The sequence below is a fragment of a genome, unplaced genomic scaffold, assembly GCF_019419815.1.
Source record: "Pyrus x bretschneideri cultivar Hongxiangsu unplaced genomic scaffold, Pyrus_bretschneideri_v1 Contig3, whole genome shotgun sequence".
NCBI lineage: Eukaryota > Viridiplantae > Streptophyta > Magnoliopsida > Rosales > Rosaceae > Pyrus > Pyrus x bretschneideri.
The window spans coordinates 6,073,148-6,093,444 of NW_025999612.1; the positions used below are offsets into that span (position 1 = coordinate 6,073,148).

General features: G+C 38.0%; 4 protein-coding genes across 6 annotated transcripts; 2 read left to right on the forward strand and 2 right to left on the reverse strand.

Annotated features, from left to right (window-relative positions):
* Positions 1 to 535: 535 nt before the first annotated feature.
* LOC103949297 (oligopeptide transporter 7) lies at positions 536 to 5,072 on the forward strand. 3 transcript variants are annotated; one of them, XM_009360413.3, is made up of 7 exons: positions 536 to 736; positions 830 to 1,326; positions 1,431 to 1,528; positions 2,729 to 3,298; positions 3,490 to 3,745; positions 4,000 to 4,182; positions 4,366 to 5,072. In XM_009360413.3, the coding sequence occupies exons 1-7, from the start codon at positions 697 to 699 to the stop codon at positions 4,969 to 4,971; spliced, it is 2,250 nt and encodes a 749-aa protein (XP_009358688.3). In that variant the 5' UTR covers positions 536 to 696; the 3' UTR covers positions 4,972 to 5,072. The 3 variants fall into 3 exon arrangements, with proteins under 3 accessions (XP_009358688.3, XP_048445758.1, XP_048445757.1); XM_048589801.1 differs by lacking the exon at positions 536 to 736 and having other exon boundaries at positions 1,185 to 1,326; positions 1,438 to 1,528; XM_048589800.1 differs by lacking the exon at positions 536 to 736 and having other exon boundaries at positions 1,186 to 1,326; positions 1,404 to 1,528.
* A 1,468-nt stretch (positions 5,073 to 6,540) lies between these two features.
* On the forward strand, positions 6,541 to 11,589 carry LOC103949298 (N6-adenosine-methyltransferase MT-A70-like). The gene is made up of 7 exons (XM_009360414.3): positions 6,541 to 7,788; positions 8,912 to 9,010; positions 9,384 to 9,467; positions 9,561 to 9,916; positions 10,037 to 10,253; positions 10,502 to 10,581; positions 11,011 to 11,589. The coding sequence occupies exons 1-7, from the start codon at positions 6,541 to 6,543 to the stop codon at positions 11,255 to 11,257; spliced, it is 2,331 nt and encodes a 776-aa protein (XP_009358689.1). The 3' UTR covers positions 11,258 to 11,589.
* A 1,278-nt stretch (positions 11,590 to 12,867) lies between these two features.
* On the reverse strand, positions 12,868 to 13,996 carry LOC103949299 (mavicyanin). The gene is made up of 2 exons (XM_009360415.3): positions 13,724 to 13,996; positions 12,868 to 13,427 (listed from the first exon to the last, which is right to left on the reverse strand). The coding sequence occupies exons 1-2, from the start codon at positions 13,914 to 13,916 to the stop codon at positions 13,036 to 13,038; spliced, it is 585 nt and encodes a 194-aa protein (XP_009358690.2). The 5' UTR covers positions 13,917 to 13,996; the 3' UTR covers positions 12,868 to 13,035.
* Positions 13,997 to 16,164: 2,168 nt separating this feature from the next.
* LOC103949300 (molybdate-anion transporter) lies at positions 16,165 to 19,636 on the reverse strand. Its single transcript, XM_009360416.3, has 8 exons — positions 19,259 to 19,636; positions 18,533 to 18,677; positions 18,281 to 18,449; positions 17,736 to 18,006; positions 17,325 to 17,590; positions 17,014 to 17,229; positions 16,727 to 16,835; positions 16,165 to 16,596 (listed from the first exon to the last, which is right to left on the reverse strand). Exons 1-8 carry the CDS (start codon positions 19,407 to 19,409, stop codon positions 16,538 to 16,540), a joined length of 1,386 nt encoding a protein of 461 aa, XP_009358691.1. The 5' UTR covers positions 19,410 to 19,636; the 3' UTR covers positions 16,165 to 16,537.
* Positions 19,637 to 20,297: the final 661 nt, after the last annotated feature.

Here is a 20,297-nt window from a genome sequence, read left to right on the forward strand (position 1 = left end):
CAATAATTGTATTTTCGGATAATGACACGTGGCACAACAAGTACGATTAAAAATCTTATCAGAAATCCATCCCCAATAATTGTCTTTTTGGATTTTATGACAAGTGGCGCAATGAGAACGATTAAAAATCTTATCCGAAATTACAAATAAAATTATTTTGTATTATTTAATAATACTTCGGATAATGACACGCGACGCAACAAGAACGATTAAAAATCTTATCCGAAATTAAAATTAAAATTATTTTGTATTATTTTATAAATAAAAAAATACTAATATTTTATTGTCCATTGCCAGGGCTATTGAAGTGCAACAGTGGAGATGCAAAAGGCGATTACTGTTTATTAAGGGCAATTATGGTTCACCAGATGGATAGCATAGTGCATTGCCTGAGGGAAGTTTCACATGCTGGAGTTGCGCTTACTAGCTAATTTTCCTAATTAGTTTTGATGGCGCCATGCAACTAGATTTATTATAAAATCTCCTAAAATTAGTTACCATTTACCACCTATGAAATTAAACTTCTTAGATTTTGACTATCCTGCCTACCCTCTCTCCCTCTTAATATTCTCAGTCCTCTAGATAATTCAATTCCTCGCTACAAAACAATCATACACGGAAAAATATATATCCAAAATCCATTTAATTATACTTAGGAATAAAAAACACAGAATAACAGAAAGCAGCAGAGAATCCATGGAAGAAGCATCGTCTCATGAAATCACATCCCCTCTCAGTAAGCCCCCTTCATTTATTTTACATTTTTCTCTTTTTCTCTTTTTGTTTTTTTCCTAATTTTACTTTTTTTGGTTTCTGGAAATATTTGCAGTTCCTGAGGAAGATAAAAAACATGGCGACTTCCATGGCCAATCATCATCTTTCCAATCAACAGATGAAGAAAATTCACCAGTCGAACAAGTAGCTCTAACTGTGCCGACCACAGACGATCCATCCCTCCCAGTCTTAACGTTCCGAATGTGGGTCCTAGGCACTCTCTCCTGCGTCCTCCTCTCCTTTCTCAACCAGTTCTTCTGGTACAGAACTGAGCCCCTCACCATCACCGCAATCTCCGCCCAGATCGCAGTGGTGCCTCTGGGGCAGCTCATGGCTTCCAAAATCACCAACCGTGTCTTCTTCAAAGGGTCCCGCTGGGAATTTACCCTCAACCCTGGCCCTTTCAACGTTAAGGAGCATGTTCTAATTACCATCTTCGCCAACTCCGGCGCCGGCACCGTCTATGCCATCCATATTGTTACCGCGGTTAAAGTTTTTTACAAGAAGCACATCACCTTCTTCGTGTCCTTGCTTGTCATCTTAACAACTCAGGTAGGTTTTTGTTAAATTTTGAAGTTTTAATTGATTTATTTGTTGAAGAAGGTTTATTTTGATATTTTGTTGATTAGGTTTGATGGGGTTTGAATGGTTGGTAGGTATTAGGGTTTGGTTGGGCTGGGATTTTCAGAAGGTACTTGGTTGAGCCAGCTGCTATGTGGTGGCCAGCAAACCTGGTTCAAGTTTCACTGTTCCGGTACGTACATTTTTTTTACCATTTTACTATACAATATTTACTGCATATTAAGGTGGTGTTAAATTTGTCATCTCATTTTTTTCCTCTATATTTTTGGGTTATGAATATTCCATGGATTCCGTTGTTTTTTGTGTGGCCGTCGAGCTTATTGCTTTTGACTGGTTGGTACCTCGGTTTGGGGGGTCTAGAATTTAGAAGAGGGGCAGGTATCTGCATTCAAGCAGTGTCGTTTTCAGTAGTCGTCACACAAGTTTATCACGCTAGCTATAGTCATGACAGAGATATTAGTTGTTTGCATTGTTTTGGCATCTACAGAATATGATTTATGAACCCCATTTTGTACATGTATCATAAAAGTATAGATGACATTTTATTTTCAATAATTAAAGATAATTTTTCAATCACAACTAATTTTTCTGCAAACGTTCATGCATGCAACAAATCTTTGGTACATCACGACGCACGACACGATGTGGATAGAGGTTTTTTTTTTCTTTTTCTTTTTAGAAAGACATTATAATTACAGTTCGCTACGACACCAGTTAATAAAGTCTAATTTTATCACGAAAGCTATGTGTACCTAACATCTTCTAGTAATTTGGCAGGAGACTGATTATCCTTTCTGAATTAGAAGACCAATTTTATCAAACAAAAATATTACTATTCTCCTCCAAGTGCGTTTCAGTTCTTCTCCACGTGGGTTTCAATTCTCCTCCACATTGGTTTTTTGCCATCTGCTCTTCACTTTTTTTATATAGTAATCACGTTAATTAATATTTAAACAATAATTTAATCATCAACATTTACATTATTTGGTTTACAAATTTTAATTTAAAATTTTAATTTCTCTAATATAAGATTAATACAAATATGTGACAAGAATAACTTTTTTGTTTTTTATATGTAAACAATGTAAAATTAAGTGGTATGAAAAATGTATGAAAATAAAAAATTTAACAGTTGTTCAACCACATTAATAATTAAAATACCCATAACATTAAGTGGTACATAACATTAAAGCCACACTTAGCCTATAAATCCCAAATTCACTACCAAATTTTGATGAGCAAATTGCAATAATTTCATTTGTTCATGCATCATTTCACTTTAAATCTCATTACTAAAGCAAAATAATTGCATATCACACCCATGCCACACATTATTGATTGACTAACATTTGAGAAAATCTTCATGCCACAGGGCTCTCCATGAGAAAGAAGTAAGGCACAAGGGTGGGTTGACACGTACACAGTTCTTCCTAATAGCATTCATGTGCAGCTTTGCCTACTATGTTTTCCCAGGCTACCTCTTTCAGATGCTAACCTCCCTCTCATGGATATGTTGGATTTTCCCCACCAATGTCTTGGCCCAACAGCTCGGCTCAGGTCTTCATGGGCTTGGAATTGGAGCTGTTGGGGTTGACTGGTCAACCATCTCCGCCTATCTTGGAAGCCCACTAGCAAGCCCATGGTTTGCCACAGCCAACGTGGCTGCTGGTTTCTTCTTTGTCATGTACATATTGACTCCCCTTTCTTACTGGTTCAATATCTACAAAGCCAAAACCTTCCCTATTTTCTCGAACTCAATGTTCACATCGGATGGTCAAGAATACAACATAACAGCCATCATCGACTCCAATTTCCACCTTGATTATGATGCCTACGAACAGGAAGGTCATCTTTACATTAGCATAATTTTCACCATAACTTACGGTGTTAGCTTTGCTGCACTTACCGCCACAATTGTACATGTTGCTCTATTTCATGGAAGGTAGCAAGTCAAATTTCACAAGCAATGCGTTTTAACTAGCAGTCAGTTGTTTACATTTATGTGTGTATCTCGCTGAGCGTATGACTAGTCACGTGATGAGACAAATTTATACATAGTATACATTGATAGTATACATTCAATGACAGGTATGTAGGGTTTTGAAGCTCATTCTTTGGCTATATGGTATGTAGGGAAATATGGGAGCAAAGCAAAGCAAGTTTCAAGGAGAAGAAAATGGACATACACACAAGGTTGATGCAGAGGTACAACCAAGTGCCTGAGTGGTGGTTTGTAGTCATACTTTTGGCCAACATTGCACTCACTATATTTACCTGCCAATATTACAATGACCAACTTCAGTTGCCTTGGTGGGGGGTTTTACTAGCTTGTGGTATTGCCATTTTCTTCACCCTCCCAATTGGGATTATCACTGCCATTACAAATCAGGTACCTATTTTGACACTTATTCTAGCTAATATTTTCATTCGAACCTACTTTAGAATCGAGAAATATAACCACTCGAACACTTGTTTAGGTAATACTTCAACTCCCTTTTAGTTGTACTTTAACATCGTCGAGCAGTGCTCAAACCCCCCTCTTCGAGTGGTTAATACTTTTAAAAGCTAATAATTTTACATTCAAATTTTGGTTGTTTTGGTTTCTTCATTAAGATCACCTTTTATTATGCATTTCTATGGCAGGGACCAGGTTTGAACGTCATTACTGAATACATAATTGGGTACATCTACCCAGGATACCCAGTTGCTAATATGTGCTTCAAGGTTTATGGCTACATAAGTATGTCACAAGCCGTCACATTTTTGCAAGACTTCAAGCTTGGCCATTACATGAAAATTCCTCCAAGAACTATGTTCATGGCTCAGGTACATTTTCTAGTCCAAATTTACGAGAGATTCTATCATGCAACCGAAGTTATATTATCATGTTTCTATATCTCTCATCACATGATAAGATCACATTCACATAACGAGAGATAAAAAAACATGTGGATATATATACGTCGGTTGACCTAAACATTTTCCCTAATGTACCCTTTCACCTCTTAGGTTGTGGGAACCCTAATAGCAGCCATAGTCTACTTAAGCACAGCTTGGTGGCTAATGGAAACCATCCCAGACATATGTGAGGACACGACATCAGTGTGGACTTGCCCGGGCGACACAGTGTTTTATGATGCCTCAGTCATATGGGGATTGATTGGTCCTAGAAGAATATTTGGTGACTTAGGCAGGTATGAGGCAGTCAACTGGTTCTTCCTAGTTGGTGCAATTGCCCCCATTTTTGTATGGCTAGCTGTTAAGGCCTTCCCACGACAAGAGTGGATTGGGCTCATCAACATGCCGGTCCTCATGGGAGCGACAAGCTCAATGCCACCAGCTACGGCGGTGAACTACACTTCTTGGATCATTTTAGGGTTTTTGTCTGGTTTTGTAGTGTATAGGTATAGGCCAAATTGGTGGAAGCGGCACAATTATGTTCTATCTGGGGCACTTGACGCAGGACTTGCCTTCATGGGGGTACTTTTGTATTTTAGTTTGGGGTTGGAGGACATTAGTCTTAGCTGGTGGGGGAATGACCTTGATGGTTGTCCCCTGGCTACTTGCCCTACGGCCAAGGGAGTGGTTGTGGAGGGTTGCCCTATTTACACATAAAAGAAATTGTAAATTGTATATATAAGTCATTTTTGTTTCTTTCTTAAATAATTGCATCAGTTGGATAGAAAATGATCAATAATTTTAATCGATTGTTTATATTCCTGATTTGTAAAAAAGGACGAAACGATGTGTTCAGAGTCTTAGTTACGTAAGATCTGATTGTGTATAAATACAAGGGGTGCTATCCACACATCCTTTTTTACTTCTCACACACCTCTTGTTAATTTATGTCCGTTAATCTTCTTCAATTCATCCGATCCGACGGTCAAAAACTAAAAAAGTGTGGAAGAAGTAAAAAGGGATGTGTGGATATCACACCCCCAAAATACAAAAGTAGAGTTCAGGTTCCTTGTGAAAATAAAATGCACGATCATCCGTCTAGTTGAGCTGATTCCTATTAACAAGCAAAATTTGACATTTTATAAATCATCTTATGAGGTGGTGTGTGAAAATTACTGTGTGTTTGTTTGATACATCACTTAGAATGAGTTGGCTCCGTAATTACCTAAAAACACTTTGATTCAAGTGCAAAAATTTAAGCTATTTTTGAATTTATTCGAGTTTTTTTATTTTTCAACTTTAATTAAATTCCTTGATTTATGCATATTTACTTAAAAATTTTATTTGAATATTTAAATATGAAAATATAACCACTTTCACGAAACTAGTTTAAAAAATTTCAAATATGTACATGTAACCTGTGATATAAGTATCTTTGAAAATAAATAAAAAATTAATTTACGTATCATCCATAAAAATAGTTCTAAGAAATTTCATCTTCCATATGTTCAAAAATTCAGATGACTCTATATGTTGATATATAATAGACCTACAACGTAGCTTTGTTTGTTTTTTTTTTTTTTTTTTTTTTTTTAACAAACGATATTATCTACGCTAAAAATGAGGAGTGGGCTAAGCCTCATAATAGAGTAGTAATAATGTGGTTCGAATTCTCCTTTGGCGAGAATAAAACTTAGGACCTCTCACTTACGAGTGAAGAAGAATACCACTAGACCATAGTACTAAGTGACACAATTTAGCTTAAGTTAACACAACTAACTTGTGATGGAGCTGGAAGAAAAAATTGAGATACGAATTAGGAGCAGTAAAAGGGATAAAAAAAATATATTTAATTCTAAATTTGAATAAAAGATAACTTATAAATAAGGATGACAATTATCAGAATTTATCAAAAGAGTAATTTAAAAAAAATGATGATGTAGATAATCAGTAAATGGACGTAACTCAATAATGACTCATAAAATTAGACTTAAATCAAGTTTACAACATGGTTAGCCACGTCAGCAGACACATTAGTCCTGTCGGACTAAGTGGGCTGACCGGGCCCGATGGCCTAAATTTGAAAGCAAGGTCCAACCCTCGGCCCAGATGAATGAGCCCAATTGGCCCGGCCTCGCCAATACAAAAACCCTCCGCTATTCCAAGAGACGGGGATACGTTAGTTTGCTTTGGCTGCTTCATCTTCTAAAACCTCACTCAAATCTCAGTCGCTCGCACAGAGAAAACCACAACAAATCCATAGCACCAGCACCAGCACCAGCAGCAATGGAGACCCAATCGGAAGGCGGAGGAGGCCAATCCATGGCCAGCATCCGAACCATGGCTCAACAGCTCGAAGCTCGAATAGAGTCTCAACGCACCACCCAGCTCGAACTCCTCTCTTACCTCCAATCCCAAATCGGCCCCACCATCGTCCCCACCATTGATCTCTCTCTCAAGGTTCTCTCCGCCTTCAACGACCGCCCTTTTACTCCCACGCCTCCTCTTCCCGTCCCCAAACCAAACCCCAGAAAGCCGATCGAACCCACTCTCCCTTCGACCCCAGAACCCCACCGCAGCCGCCTCCCGTCCCCTGAGCCGAAACCCACTAACCCAATTGACCAAAGCCCGAAGCTTTCTTTGAAACCGGAGAATTCGGAGCCGACCCCCCAAGCAGAACCGGAGAAATTCAGCCCCATTGATGAGATGGGGAACCCGTTATCTCTGGTTCGGGCTATGGTGGCGGTTTGCTTACTTGAAATAGTGCCCTTTTCGCGAATTGACTCGTCAGCAGTGTTGAGGAAGCTTGAGGGCGACCAGAAAGCGACTGAGGAGGAGAAGGCAGCCTTGCGCGAGATGGGAGGAGAGTCCGGGGCGATATTGGCGGTGGAGATGGCGTTGAGGTCAATGGCGGAGGAGAACGGCGGTGTGGAGTTGGAGTTTGTGGTGGGTGGTAAGTCGAGGGTTGTCGTTTTGGGGATTGACCGGACTCGGCTGATGAAGGAATTGCCAGAAAGCAAGCAGTTTCATAGCCGAGATTTGAATTCAGGAGTTGAGAATGGGAGTTTGAGTCAGAATCAGCAGCAAGTGGTGACTAGCGGCAGCGATGGTAATGGAGGTGGAGTGTTTGGGATGGGAGGCCCTAGTTCAAGGCCAATGCAGGACATGTGGATGAACCCTAATGATGCTCATATGGCCAGTTTTCCGCCTATGTTCCCTGGGAGTGGACAGCCGGGTTCATTTATGGGTCCAAGGGGTGCTCCTAATCCTAGAGTTATGGGCATGATGGGAATGCCTAGAGGGATGGGTGGTGTTCCTCCAATGCATAGAGGTAATAGTATGGGGCCAAATGCAACAATGGATAGCCCCAATTCGATGTTACATAAGCCGCGGAGTGAAGAGGAGGAACTGAAGGATGTTGAGGCACTGTTGAATAAGAAGACTTTTAGGGAGTTGCAGAAGTCAAAAACTGGTGAAGAGATTTTGGACCTCATTCACCGGCCAACTGCGAAGGAGACTGCTGTAGCTGCCAAGGTTTGTCAATGTCAATGTTTTTATTTGTATTGCTATCTTAATATATTAATGGTTTTATCTGTCAAAGACTACTCGATCAAACCTGGAAATCTGCTATGTGTAAAAACTATTACCTGTCTGTTAACTAAACAATGAGTAGGCTGAAGGTTTCAAATGGTCATGTAGTTTACTCTATAAGTGAAGGTTTATGGGTAAGTCCTATTTTATAACATTGCCCTTTTGGTCTACGTCCATTACCGGTTTTAGTAAAATCTCCAATTTCCGTCAATGTGTAATGTAAACAAAATTGGAGATTTGACTAAAATTGGTGGTTGGCATAGACCACAAGGGTATTGTTAACAAATTGAAACCATATGACTTATCATCTGTTCAATTTGTCTCAAAGAGACTCACGACATATATTACCATCCACATGAACCATTTGTGAGTAGTAAAATGGGTGTGAAACGACCATAATGCTTATGCACATGATGCGTGTGTTGGATGATCTGTTCTAAAACTTGAATTAGGAGGTTCAACTAAATTGGTAACTTCTGTAGACCACTACAGTTATATTAACAATTTTATAAAAACTTACATTGTCATGTATGGTAAACCACGAGAAACTTTTGTATCTACAGCAATGTCTTAACCACCTGGTCTTACTAATCTAGCACCGTAACATGTGGAGGCGATGGGTTTGTGTTATGACACAGGTTGATTGTAACACCACATGACGGTGTTACATATCATGTGGAAAATTACTCATAAACATGTGGGCCATATGTGATTTTATGCCTAATAAGTGTATTAATGTGATGAATAAGTATTAATATGGTATTTTTCGTATTTTGTATTCTCTTCTTTACTTATTGACCAGTAGCACCAAAATAATGATTTTGGGTTCTGTAATCATGAGTAGGCAGCTTGTGGTGACTTGTCCAGAACATATAATTTTGCTTACAGTTTGTTCTGTATGTTACACCTGCAAGTCAATTATTTCATGGAATCATTGCTTGCACCTAAAAAACGCTCAAGCTTTCAACTTTGTAATGTGTCGAATATTTCTGGTTTTATATTTTGTATGGGACTAGTTGCACCAGCAGGAAAGGCTGATGTCAGTTAATGTACTTTTTTGTTTCAGTTCAAAACTAAAGGTGGTTCACAGTTGAAGGAATACTGCTCATCCTTAACAAAAGAGGACTGCTGTCGTCAGTCTAATTCCATGCATGCATGTGAGAAGGTCGGTAAGATATAGTCAGTTACCTGTTCGTAAAGCACAAAACATGCATTTGATCATGATTCCTTAATTCCTGAAATTAGTTACAATCAGAATGCTGCCTCTTGCTTATCATTTTTTTCTTGTTGTGCAATTTCAATTTAGAGCTTGCATCTACTCTAAGGCCTCGTTTGTTACAGAGGATTGGCTTGGATAAGACTATTCACTATATTTAAGGCATTTTGAAGGAAGAAATGGATGACAACCTTTCATATTATGTTAAAGTTGAAGGATATTCATGAAGAAAAGATATCCCTACTAATCCCCAATAACTTTGATCTTAGTACTTACAACTATTTTGGTTCTTCACATTGAATTTTATTCTCTCTTCTTTCAGGTTCATTTTAGGCGAATAATCGCTCTACATACCGATGTCAATTTAGGAGACTGTTCTTTTCTAGATACTTGTCGTCACATGAAGGTAAAGGTTACCCCCATTACTTGAGTGATAAACTAACTATATGCTAATGACTGGATTTCATAAAGTAATGCACTTTTTTGTCTCCATTGTTAGACATGCAAGTATGTCCACTATGAGCTTGATCCAACACCTGATGTGTCACACATGATGATGGGGCCTCCAGCACTCGCTCCACCTAGACAATTAAGGCCTCAACGTGCTGAATACTGTTCTGAGGTTGAACTTGGTCAACCACAGTGGATTAACTGTGATATACGCAACTTTAGAATGGACATTCTAGGGCAATTTGGAGTGATAATGGCAGATCCACCATGGGACATTCATATGGAATTGCCTTATGGGACAATGGCTGATGATGAAATGCGCAATCTTAATGTTCCGGCATTGCAGACTGATGGTCTAATTTTCCTTTGGGTCACTGGACGTGCAATGGAGCTTGGGCGTGAATGGTATGTGTATGCTTTGGCCATCTGTCAACTATATGTTTCCTGAAACATATAATCAAATATGCTTAGTTGTATCTGCTTATTCTTTGTCTTTCGCTCACAGAAATATCACTGTTCTTGCAGTTTAGAATTTTGGGGATACAAGCGTATCGAGGAGATAATTTGGGTAAAGACTAATCAACTTCAACGAATAATTAGAACAGGGCGGACTGGCCACTGGCTTAATCATAGCAAGGAGCATTGTCTTGTTGGAATAAAGGGGGAACCATTAGTAAATAGAAATATTGATACTGATGTCATTGTTGCTGAGGTCAGAGAGACAAGCCGCAAGCCAGATGAGGTTAGTGGAATATGCATCATATAATTCTGCAGTGAAATACCTATTGAAATATAGTTCACCCCAATTCGCTTACAGGACGAACAATATTATAATTGTACATTTCCCTTACAATTTAAGAGGTGGTTGTCCAGAAGTTACTGCCTTCTGCTAGAGAGTTTTGTCTTAATTATCGTCTTTATTGTATTATTATTTCTTTATTTTTTTTCTCAAGAATTCAAATTTGACTAAATATACGTGCATTCCTGCAGATGTACCCTTTGTTGGAGAGGGTAAGTCCAAGGACAAGAAAACTGGAACTGTTTGCTCGCATGCACAATACTCATGCAGGGTATGATTTTTGTACTAACGATTGTAATTGTTTAAAGTGGTCCTTCGTTGTTGTTGATTACCAATGTAGTGAGTAGCGATTTTGGCATAAACTGATAATCAAGGTAGCAGAGTATCCTGTGACAAACGGTGACAATTTGAATATAGTACTGTCTTAGGTTTCTGTAGGTTAAAGGTTTTTGATTGTGCAACTCAAAGTCGGGTATCATGGTAATGAGGGTAGATGCCATTGTATCTCTTTCCGATAGTTATAATGCGTTTACCATTGTTTATTCCTTGTTGTCTGTGGGGCTTTACTTGAAAATCAAGCTTTCTAACCCTCCACTTGCGTTGCAGATAGACAACCAATATGAGTATGTGTTTATTTTGCTACCATCTTGGTTATGGCTTTATGTTTTTTTTAACTTTATTCGAAACTATCTTGTATCAGGTGGATGTCACTAGGTAATCAACTGAGTGGTGTACGATTGGTTGATGAAGGCCTGCGTGCACGATTCAAGGCTGCTTATCCAGATGTGGAGGTGCAGCCCGCTTCCCCACCCAGACCATCTGCTATGGAAGTCGACTCTACTGCTGCCCAAATGCGGAGTCCATTTTCAGAAACTGCAGCTCCGGAGGCCCCCTATGCTGCTTCTGAAGTTAAGCCTTCACCAATGGATGTTGAAATGGTCGGTTAATTAACCGTTAGATTCATCGCAGTTACTCAACCGAAACAGCACTCCGTTGTCTGGTACATTTGTACTGAGATGTTGAGAGGAAGTCCTGCCCGGCCCTTGCCCGGATTACGATAGTAATGTAATGAGCTTGAAAGGGACTCCATGATCGTCATCGATTCTGTCAGATGTGTTCACCTCTTCTTAGTTAAGAAAAAACAGTGGTATAACGAGGGTTTAATAGTGTACTTCTGTGCCATATAGAATCGAGCATGCTATGTTTTACAGTTACTGCAAACATATTTATTTTCGGCCTTCAAGGAGCCCTATGAGGTGAAAATCTCATTTACAGTTCAGTAATAGCGATGGTAATAGTGATGGTATCACCGACTATAATCAGTTAACAGCTTAAGTACAATTGATATTGTTGAGGCACCATCAAAATATGGTTTTTGGAATGAATTTGTCGTGTCAGCTTATATGGTTAATCATTTTTATCATTTATTCTAGAAAAACTAATGAAAGTAACTTGAAAACTTTGAGTTTTAACAATAAGGACAAAATAAAAGATAAGTGAATAGTATTATGATTGATTTTTTTAATGTAAAAATTTGGTTTTTCTTAAAAGTGAACAGTATCGAGAGTTTTTCGTTAAAGCTCTCTTTATTCTTTAGCATTTATTCATTCAATTCAACAATCAAAAATTAAAAAGCGTTTGGTGGATAAAATCACCCTTATTCTTTGTCTATTATGTTCCTTGGATTTTCATTATCCCTAACTTTGTCCTTTCAATTGTTTGTTACATTCAAGATTTTGAGTTTCAGTTGTTGGGTCCCTTTCAATCTTAGCGTTACGAAAATCGAAAAAATGGGGAGCTTGCTTGTATAGCATAGTGACTATCGAGTCAATAAAATAAAGACACATGAAAAAGAACAATTTTATTTTATATCATTGTATTATTAGCATATGAAATCACTTTGCCAATATACCGGCGTCATATAAAACATTATTTTAAAAATCAAATCAGCGACAAAATTTTCTCATTTGTGAGATATTTTATTTATTTTGAATCTATGATATGCTGCATAGTTTTGATTGGTGACCCACGTAAGAGGGAGATGAGACATTGTTGTCACACCGTCGCGGGCAGGCAAGGCAACCCACATCCAGCTGGAAACCTAATAATTGTACAAACAATTAGACCTGCTCACCACCATCATTGCCCGGCGGTGTTCTGTTAAAAGAGTGAAATGGTAAGAAGATTCTCTAAACGTGGAATTCTTCATAGATTTTCTGACATTTCATGCATTTGGCATAATAGTTTATAATATTAGAATAAAAATTATCGTTAAACTGCGAGGCGGCAGAAAGTTTATAAATTGTGCAATTTTGAGAAAATTTCCTTAACTTTTCTCTCTTTGACTTGTCACATGTGAGGAAACCCATGTGATCTTTCTCGACACCAGAAAAAAGTACTTTATAACTTTCTGGTTGAGGTTAAAGCCCTTTCAATCGAGACCTATCAGGAATTGTATATAAATATCAAAATACGATTATATGTTTATTTCTCTATTTACGCTGTTTCAAAAATTAGGAATTTCATCAAAAGAATCTAAGAACAAGAACACCAAACATCACATAAGGAATTTTCTTTATTCTGTTGAATTAACAAAAAGAATTACAAAACCAAAACTTCCATATTACAGAACCAATATTAACGGGAAAAAGAAAAAAATAGAAGTAAAAAAAGAATCACCATCCAAATGTGAGGAGAAAATTCAACTCATGAATGTTAAGGGTCTTCACATATTGCCACTGAAAAGTGCGAACACCACAAATCCAACAATGGCCGCTGCGAAAACTGGAAACCTTTGTGACGGAGAAGAAGAAGAAGGCGGAGCCGGGATGGTGCCAAAGACGGTGGGGTAAGAAGGAGCAGAAGCATCCAATGAACTAGGGCCAGAGGAAGGAGAGTCAGCAGAGCCATTGCCAGACAGAAAGGAAATGTGGAGCTTCTGGTTCTTTTCGCAATGGCCCGGTTCGCCGCTGGTGAAGTAGAAATCCCCCAATGTGGTGAAATTGAAGAGAGAGTTGCCGTCGTTCATGTACAAGATTGGATCTTTGAGGTTGCAGCTGCCATAGGATTGTGCTGTCACTTGAATCACCGAGTCTTGGCTTGGTGGGTACAAAAACACTGCATATCGAAGAAAGAAATGAGAAAGGCAACGTTCTAAACTGCTCTAAATTATTCAAACTTCTTGCAATGGGGCCGGGACATTGTTCTTGCCCTCACACGAGGGAAATGAATCGATTTAGTCTCCCTTTTGTTCTTTTAGTGATTTGTTTGATAATGTGATATTCTAAACTGCGATGTATTATTAGAAGGGCTATTTGAAATGGGATGCAATGAAACGGCCATACTACAACATGCGAACTGACCTAACCGACATCTGTTGTTTGGAAAGGAGAAAAGAGGAAGAAGAAACTTACAAAGAGAATCTCCAAGCTTGAATTGATGGTATTTTGACCATTTGGTGTAGACCTGTGGATTTGCAGAAGTTGGTATTCCCCAAGAATCTAGATCTCCTACTTTGTACTGGTAGCAGAGCACTTGGGACTGAATTAACATGAGGAACTGCAGAGCCAATAGGAAGTGCAATCTTGGAGTTCTGAGGTTAGCCATCTCTCTCTCTAACCCCTCCCCCTCTCTCTCTCTCTAACTTGAGAGGTTTATTCTTGAATTTAGGAGTGAGAGTTTTAAGAATTAGTCACTGGAGGGGCAAATCTTATTGGCTCTGAGGGTGTCTGCAGACAGATAGCCTGAAGGCAGAATTACCAAATGCCCCTTGGTATGTGGGCGATTGGGCAAATTTATATGATGTAGATGGTTTACATCTTTTTAGAGATGGTCAAAAGAGTAAATGTCAAACCAGCCGCATCTCATAAGGGGCATCAAAAGGATATAAAAGGTATTTCCACACCCTTTTTTTCACATACATTTATTTATTTCTGACTATCGAATTAGATGAAAAAGAAAAAAGTTTTAACGGTATTGTTCACTTTTAGAGAAAATGACATTTTTATTCTAAAAAGCGTTTTCTGATACTATTCACTTACAACACCTTTTTTGTTCTTTTGATTAAAACTCAAAGTTTTCAAATCATTTTCATTAATTTTCCTAAAAAAATAATGGAAGATATGTAAGAGAAGGATTTAGGTGAGACAACCACCCCCACCGTTGAATCTCAAGTCACTAATACAAGATCATGTAGAAAGTGTCTTACACATAAATTTTGTATATGAGGTTTGAAACGCCATAATAGCAATGAAGTCTCTCTCATACTTGTAGATCATGGGAAAGGTTGGTTTGTTCTTGGTAAGTGGTAACATAATGAAGAGATTGTCAGTTAGGAGAGTAATTTACACAGAATATTATTATATGATATCTCAAGCTGATCACGCATTATCAACGTTTTAAATTTGATACTTAACAGTGAGTAATTGGCTCCAAAGTTTGTTGATAGGATGAAATTGGAAAACCAACATCATATGGCCAATAATTTCACATGGGCAAGTTGGGAAAGTTTGTTGATATGATGAAATTGGAAAACCAACATCATATGGCCAATAATTTCACATGGGCAAGTAGGGGTGGTGATCTATGGATTCAACACCATATGGGATTAAGAATTTTCATTTTAATATGATCGGGAAGATAAAATGAGTTGTAATTGGATGATTGGATCATGTGGAGCACAAATGAAGTAGCATGAGAGCCTGTCTCTATTCCACATGGAGTGTTTGTCTTCTAGATTCAGTCACAGCCAGAGGCCACTTAGGGGTCACGACTACTTAGATTTGGCTGCAATACTTATTTATATTTAATAATATCATCGTCTCGATGTCAGATTGTTATTGTATTAAATACATATATTAAGATAAATTATAATTTAACCGTCAATTGATGATTGTATTGAATGCATGTAAGTATTGCAGTTAGTCCCCATCTACTTGAAATTGTCTTAGTAAATTATAGTCAATCTATAAAAAATAAATAAATAAAAAATTTATATCAAAAGCTTTTTCATTGCCCAATAATAATTCAAGAATATTATTATTATTATTATTATTTTGCTTGGAAATAAACTTCATTAAGAAAATGAGAATCCCTGAGAACACTTGGGAGTCCATACAGTCATATACAAACACTTGGCAATACTGTGAACAATAGATGTAATAGCATCGGCTAGAGAGTTGGCTTCTCTATAACATATTGCCACTGAATAGAATCAAAAGAGGTCGCCAGCCATTTGATGCCCTCGAATATAATTCTGTGCCTCCAAGAGATCTTGCATTGGTCGAGAATCTCATCTATAACCATCTTGGAGTTCCAGCAACAATTGGCCTTCCAACAGAATCTCGAATAACAAATCCTCCAACAGCTGAACCTCTAGTCACTGAGCCATCAAAGTTGATATTTAAAGTGCCCTCTCTCGGAGCTTTCCATTTAATGGTGACTATAATTTAATTCCTATATTGACTCTCCAATTAAGAAAACAATGTGAACATTCTCTCTGTTGGCTTTATGGAGTTCAGATTCTCATAAATTCAAGACTTCAATGTCCAACATTTTCAAATTTTGAAATGCAAAAGAACACTACAACGTCAAGATTCTTTTTTTCTTATACTAGGAAGGGGGATTTCGAACTCGAAACTTAATACGAAGGAGAATACTCTTAATCAACACCGAACTGCAAAGCCTCTTGTCAATGTTAGCATCCGCCTGAGTTCAAATTTCAAAGACGACAATTGTTTGATTGAAGAAAAAACTAGATGCGATCTCATATTTCATAGGTGTATCAAAGAAGGAAGAATAGAAATGTAACAAGTATATGCTACCTCCAAGTATTTCTAATAGAAACAAAAAACAATAAAAAAAAATAAGGGGACAATAAAAACTTGCATGTGTCCTTACATTTTCTACCATTCATATGACAAAATATACCTGATAAAGCACCAGTCTACCATAATTGGAGAATACATGAACTACACATAGTAACTAGAGTTGTTAGTCATTTCTTTGTGCTGTAACCACCAGCTGATTGCCCCCTGAAAATCCTCCATACCTCGTTTCGAAGTAGGAATCAAACGGGATTTTCCTCATTGATCAGACGGCAAACAGAAAACCAAGATATACAGCTTGAAAATCCAAATTACAGTAGGTTGTTTTCAGCACCAAAAAATTGCAGACATCTTTTCCTTTTTCTTCTTTTTTCCTTTATTGTTGTTATTTTCATCTTCCAATTAGTCGTTTAATGGCTCCGCTTCTGTGTCCCTCTCCTGCATTGTCCATTCTTCTGGTTCTGTAATGAAACATAAACATATTTCATTAGTAATGAACACCGTAAGGAACCCACAGAAAAAAGGAAGGGAATACAAAGATTCGAACATATTAATTAAATCGGAATATGTGTTGACTACTGCAGAACTCACTTGACTTGTGGCCATCAGAAATCACCATGAGCCGCCTCTGCAATACAGCAGCCATAGAAAGGAAAATCGAGCACATACCAAACATGATGGTGATGGGAAATGCATTAACCTACAAGGAAACCAAATATTTAGATACGGGGAAAAAAGTGCAAATATAATTTTTTGTATACCTATGAGAGGCAGAAACCATTCAAGGATGCTCGTGAAATTTTTGTTTTCATAAAAAGAGCAATTTCTGATTGGTGGAGTCCCAAGGAATCATGAGCAAATGCAACCAAATCACTCACATTGTACAGCACAACACACACAAAGATGTTGAGAGGAATGCGGAAGAAGTTCATGATGGTGCTTCTCGCCTCCTCTGGGATGTATTGGGACCTCATTTTCATGATAGATGGCCAGAATATTCCCACACAGGCCTCAAATGTGCAGAAGCCAACAAGCTGACAATACCCTGATAATGACATGCTCCCACCTTTCACATCGGAAGGTGCAATCAAGAACTGCAAAAATTCATAGACAAGTTGATGTCCGTGGTTCAAAGAAACTAAAATTCATAAATTTGAAGAAAATTGATAAATTAAAATTCATGACATACGCTTGTCACAATGGGAAGCAGAAGGGAAGCCGCAGAGACTGCAAATACAATCTGCATGTAGCTCTCAACTCTTAGGGATGAACCTGCCATCAGCCGAGACGCTAAAGAGCTTCCCAACATCGAGGCTAGCATGAATGTTGCAAAAATGAAACCGTGTGGAATCTCCTCATCATTTGGGCTCAAAGCAGGAGTCCAGAGGAATACAAAGGTGTACATTGAGCCTTCAAATAGGGACTGTATGGCACCCAGCAAAGCAATTTTCTCATCTGCTCCAACAGAAAATAATAGAAAAAGAATTTATGAGAAATGTAGAAGAATAAGGTTAAAGTCTAATATTATGAAAGTCAATGATGGAATTAACCACTAATGAAAAAGGAGTAAGTATCAAAAGAGATAAAATCAGGGATTCACCGGAAGCGATGGCTATGGCAGCACCCCTGAACTGCGTAAGTAAGTTCTTGTTTTCTGTATCATCTCCATAATTTTCACCCCATGATACCATTATAATTGCCATGCCAATTGCCAAAAAGCATGCAGCAGCATCAAATGGAGAAACGGGGCCAAATCCCAGAGTATCTACCAGAAGATTCCCAAGCAACCCAGCTACTATAGCAATTAGACCATTTCCAAGAAATACAGCCTTAGAGAATGTCAATGAAAGCCACTGTTGCTCGAAGCCCCTCTGCAAAAATTAAGCAATTGAAGTGAATGAAATTTACTTTTATGACACAATGTCTAAGTAACAAAAAAAGATGACTTGAATTGAGCCCTATGGACCCAATCCAACTTACACCTCCTGGGCCGTGCCATATAAAAACAATGCACATAAGTGCGAAGTCCATAATATCAAAAGAATGATATATTCATTGACAAATTTGTCACAGTAACTACATATTGGAGACTTTCACAAATACAATCTCCAGAATTGCAATTAATTAGCTGAGCAGTTGTCGCACCTTATTATGTTCCGCCACAAGCCAAGACTCAAAAGCTGAAAAAAGTAGAGAAGTAGCAATGCCTCCCAATATGCGTCCCAACAATAAAACCTTATAGTCGGGAAAATGTTTGGTGAAGCAGCTTAGAATGTAAGTTATGCAGTACGTAATACATGCCCTCTTCCGACCCCTGGATTTGACATATCATTATTCAGAATCAATAATGTGATCATGTTAAGGGAAATAAAGCTAATCGACAAGGAAACCTCTTACTGTTTGTCAGCTAGAGATCCAACAACTGTCCCGAACAACATGGATGATCCAAAGCCAGCAATAAAAAGTTGTCCAATGTCCCCCTTGCTGAACCCATACTGGCTGTATAGATAGTAAACATATGGACCCTGCAACCAATCACCGGCTATACCCCACAACCAATTCGATCAGATCCAGAAATGATACAACATATCTAGAATAAATCCCAATGTTAAGCATCAAGCTACTTCAATTACAAGCAATTTTCAAGGAAAACAATACTCTTGAGACCAAAAAGGTTAATGTTACCATAATCAATGCAATGAAGTCCACTACAAGCAAAAGATCCCGAAACCACGGTATAAAGAAGTACACAAATTGTAAAATTAAGAATGATAAGGGTTTTCATATCACTTTGCTATCGAATCAAGACACTGTAAATTGTAGAAGAATCTCTAATTTCAGTCCAATTGGGTTTTCCTATCACTTCACAATGGAATCAAAATTTCAAAGACAAATTCGATCCAAAATGAAGTCCACTGCAAGCAAAAGATTCAGAAACAGCACAGCCAAATACACAAATCACCACTCCAAGCGTAAATTGTGGAATCCACAATTTTAGTCCAATTGGGTTTTCACATCACTCCACCACGCAATCAAAAAACAGCAAATTCGATCCAAACATTCAAATCTAAAAAAAAAAAACCCAAATGAAAAAAGACGAAAAAATGGTAGATCCGGACGTACCCATCATGAGAGAGTATATGAGGAGGTAATTGTTCTTGAAGGCATTGAAAGCAGAGGTGGTATGAATGCGATCTTTGTTGTTCTTGCTCAGCTCGAGAGCTGCCACCACCGCTGCCATTCCCCCGAACAGAAGGATGTAGAACAACTCCATTGCTGCTGCTGCTGCTGCGAGCTCTCAGTCTCTCTCTAAAACCCAGAAAACAAAAGGGAATCGATGAGAGAAAGAGGGGGTGGAGCGAGTGGGAGGGAGTGTTGAGTAGTTGAGAAGCTTATAAAGGACCGGGTACCAACTGTGAAACGGACGTGGAGTGGAATGCGAAGTTTAGGTGGTGGGAATGCGATTTGTTGAATTGAAAAAAGGGGTTCAAGATTTCCCGGGGAATCCAATTCCCGCAAATCTCACACCGGTTTTGATCCGATGGGTTTGTTGACTGTATCTACTATGTTTTCTATTTCTTTTCTTTTCCTTTCTTTTCCCTTTTCCGCTTCCTCTCTTTTCTTAAACCGGGGGGGAGGGGAATTTACTATTAGTTCTACGATGCGGTAATATTTTTTTGTTAAATTACATTATTATTAGTCTATTATGATATTAATCTCTCTGCATTTCGAGTGTAAATAATATCGCTTATTAAAAAAAAAAAAAGTAAATTTGAGCTTTTTAACCAAAATGATCTTTAAAATTAGCATAACTCATCACTTTGGTCCTTAGATTTGATACCAATAAAAGTAGTCCCTAAGTTGTCCACCATCGATCATTTTGTGTCAGTCCATGAAAAATTCTATTAAACAAGGACCAAAATGATAAAAATATTCTCAATTCTCATGAACCAAAATAAGGAGTTATGTCAATCTTAGTAATCATTTTGGCTTAAAAAAATCTAAATTTGAAGCCCAAGATATAAGATAGTTTTAACTTAAGTCGTTTCTTATATTAGTTGTTTATGTGCACATGAGTTGATTTTAGTTGTTAATTCAAGTGGTTTACGTAGGTGTATTAACAGCTAAAATTCATTCTCACATGTGATTGATATTTATTAAC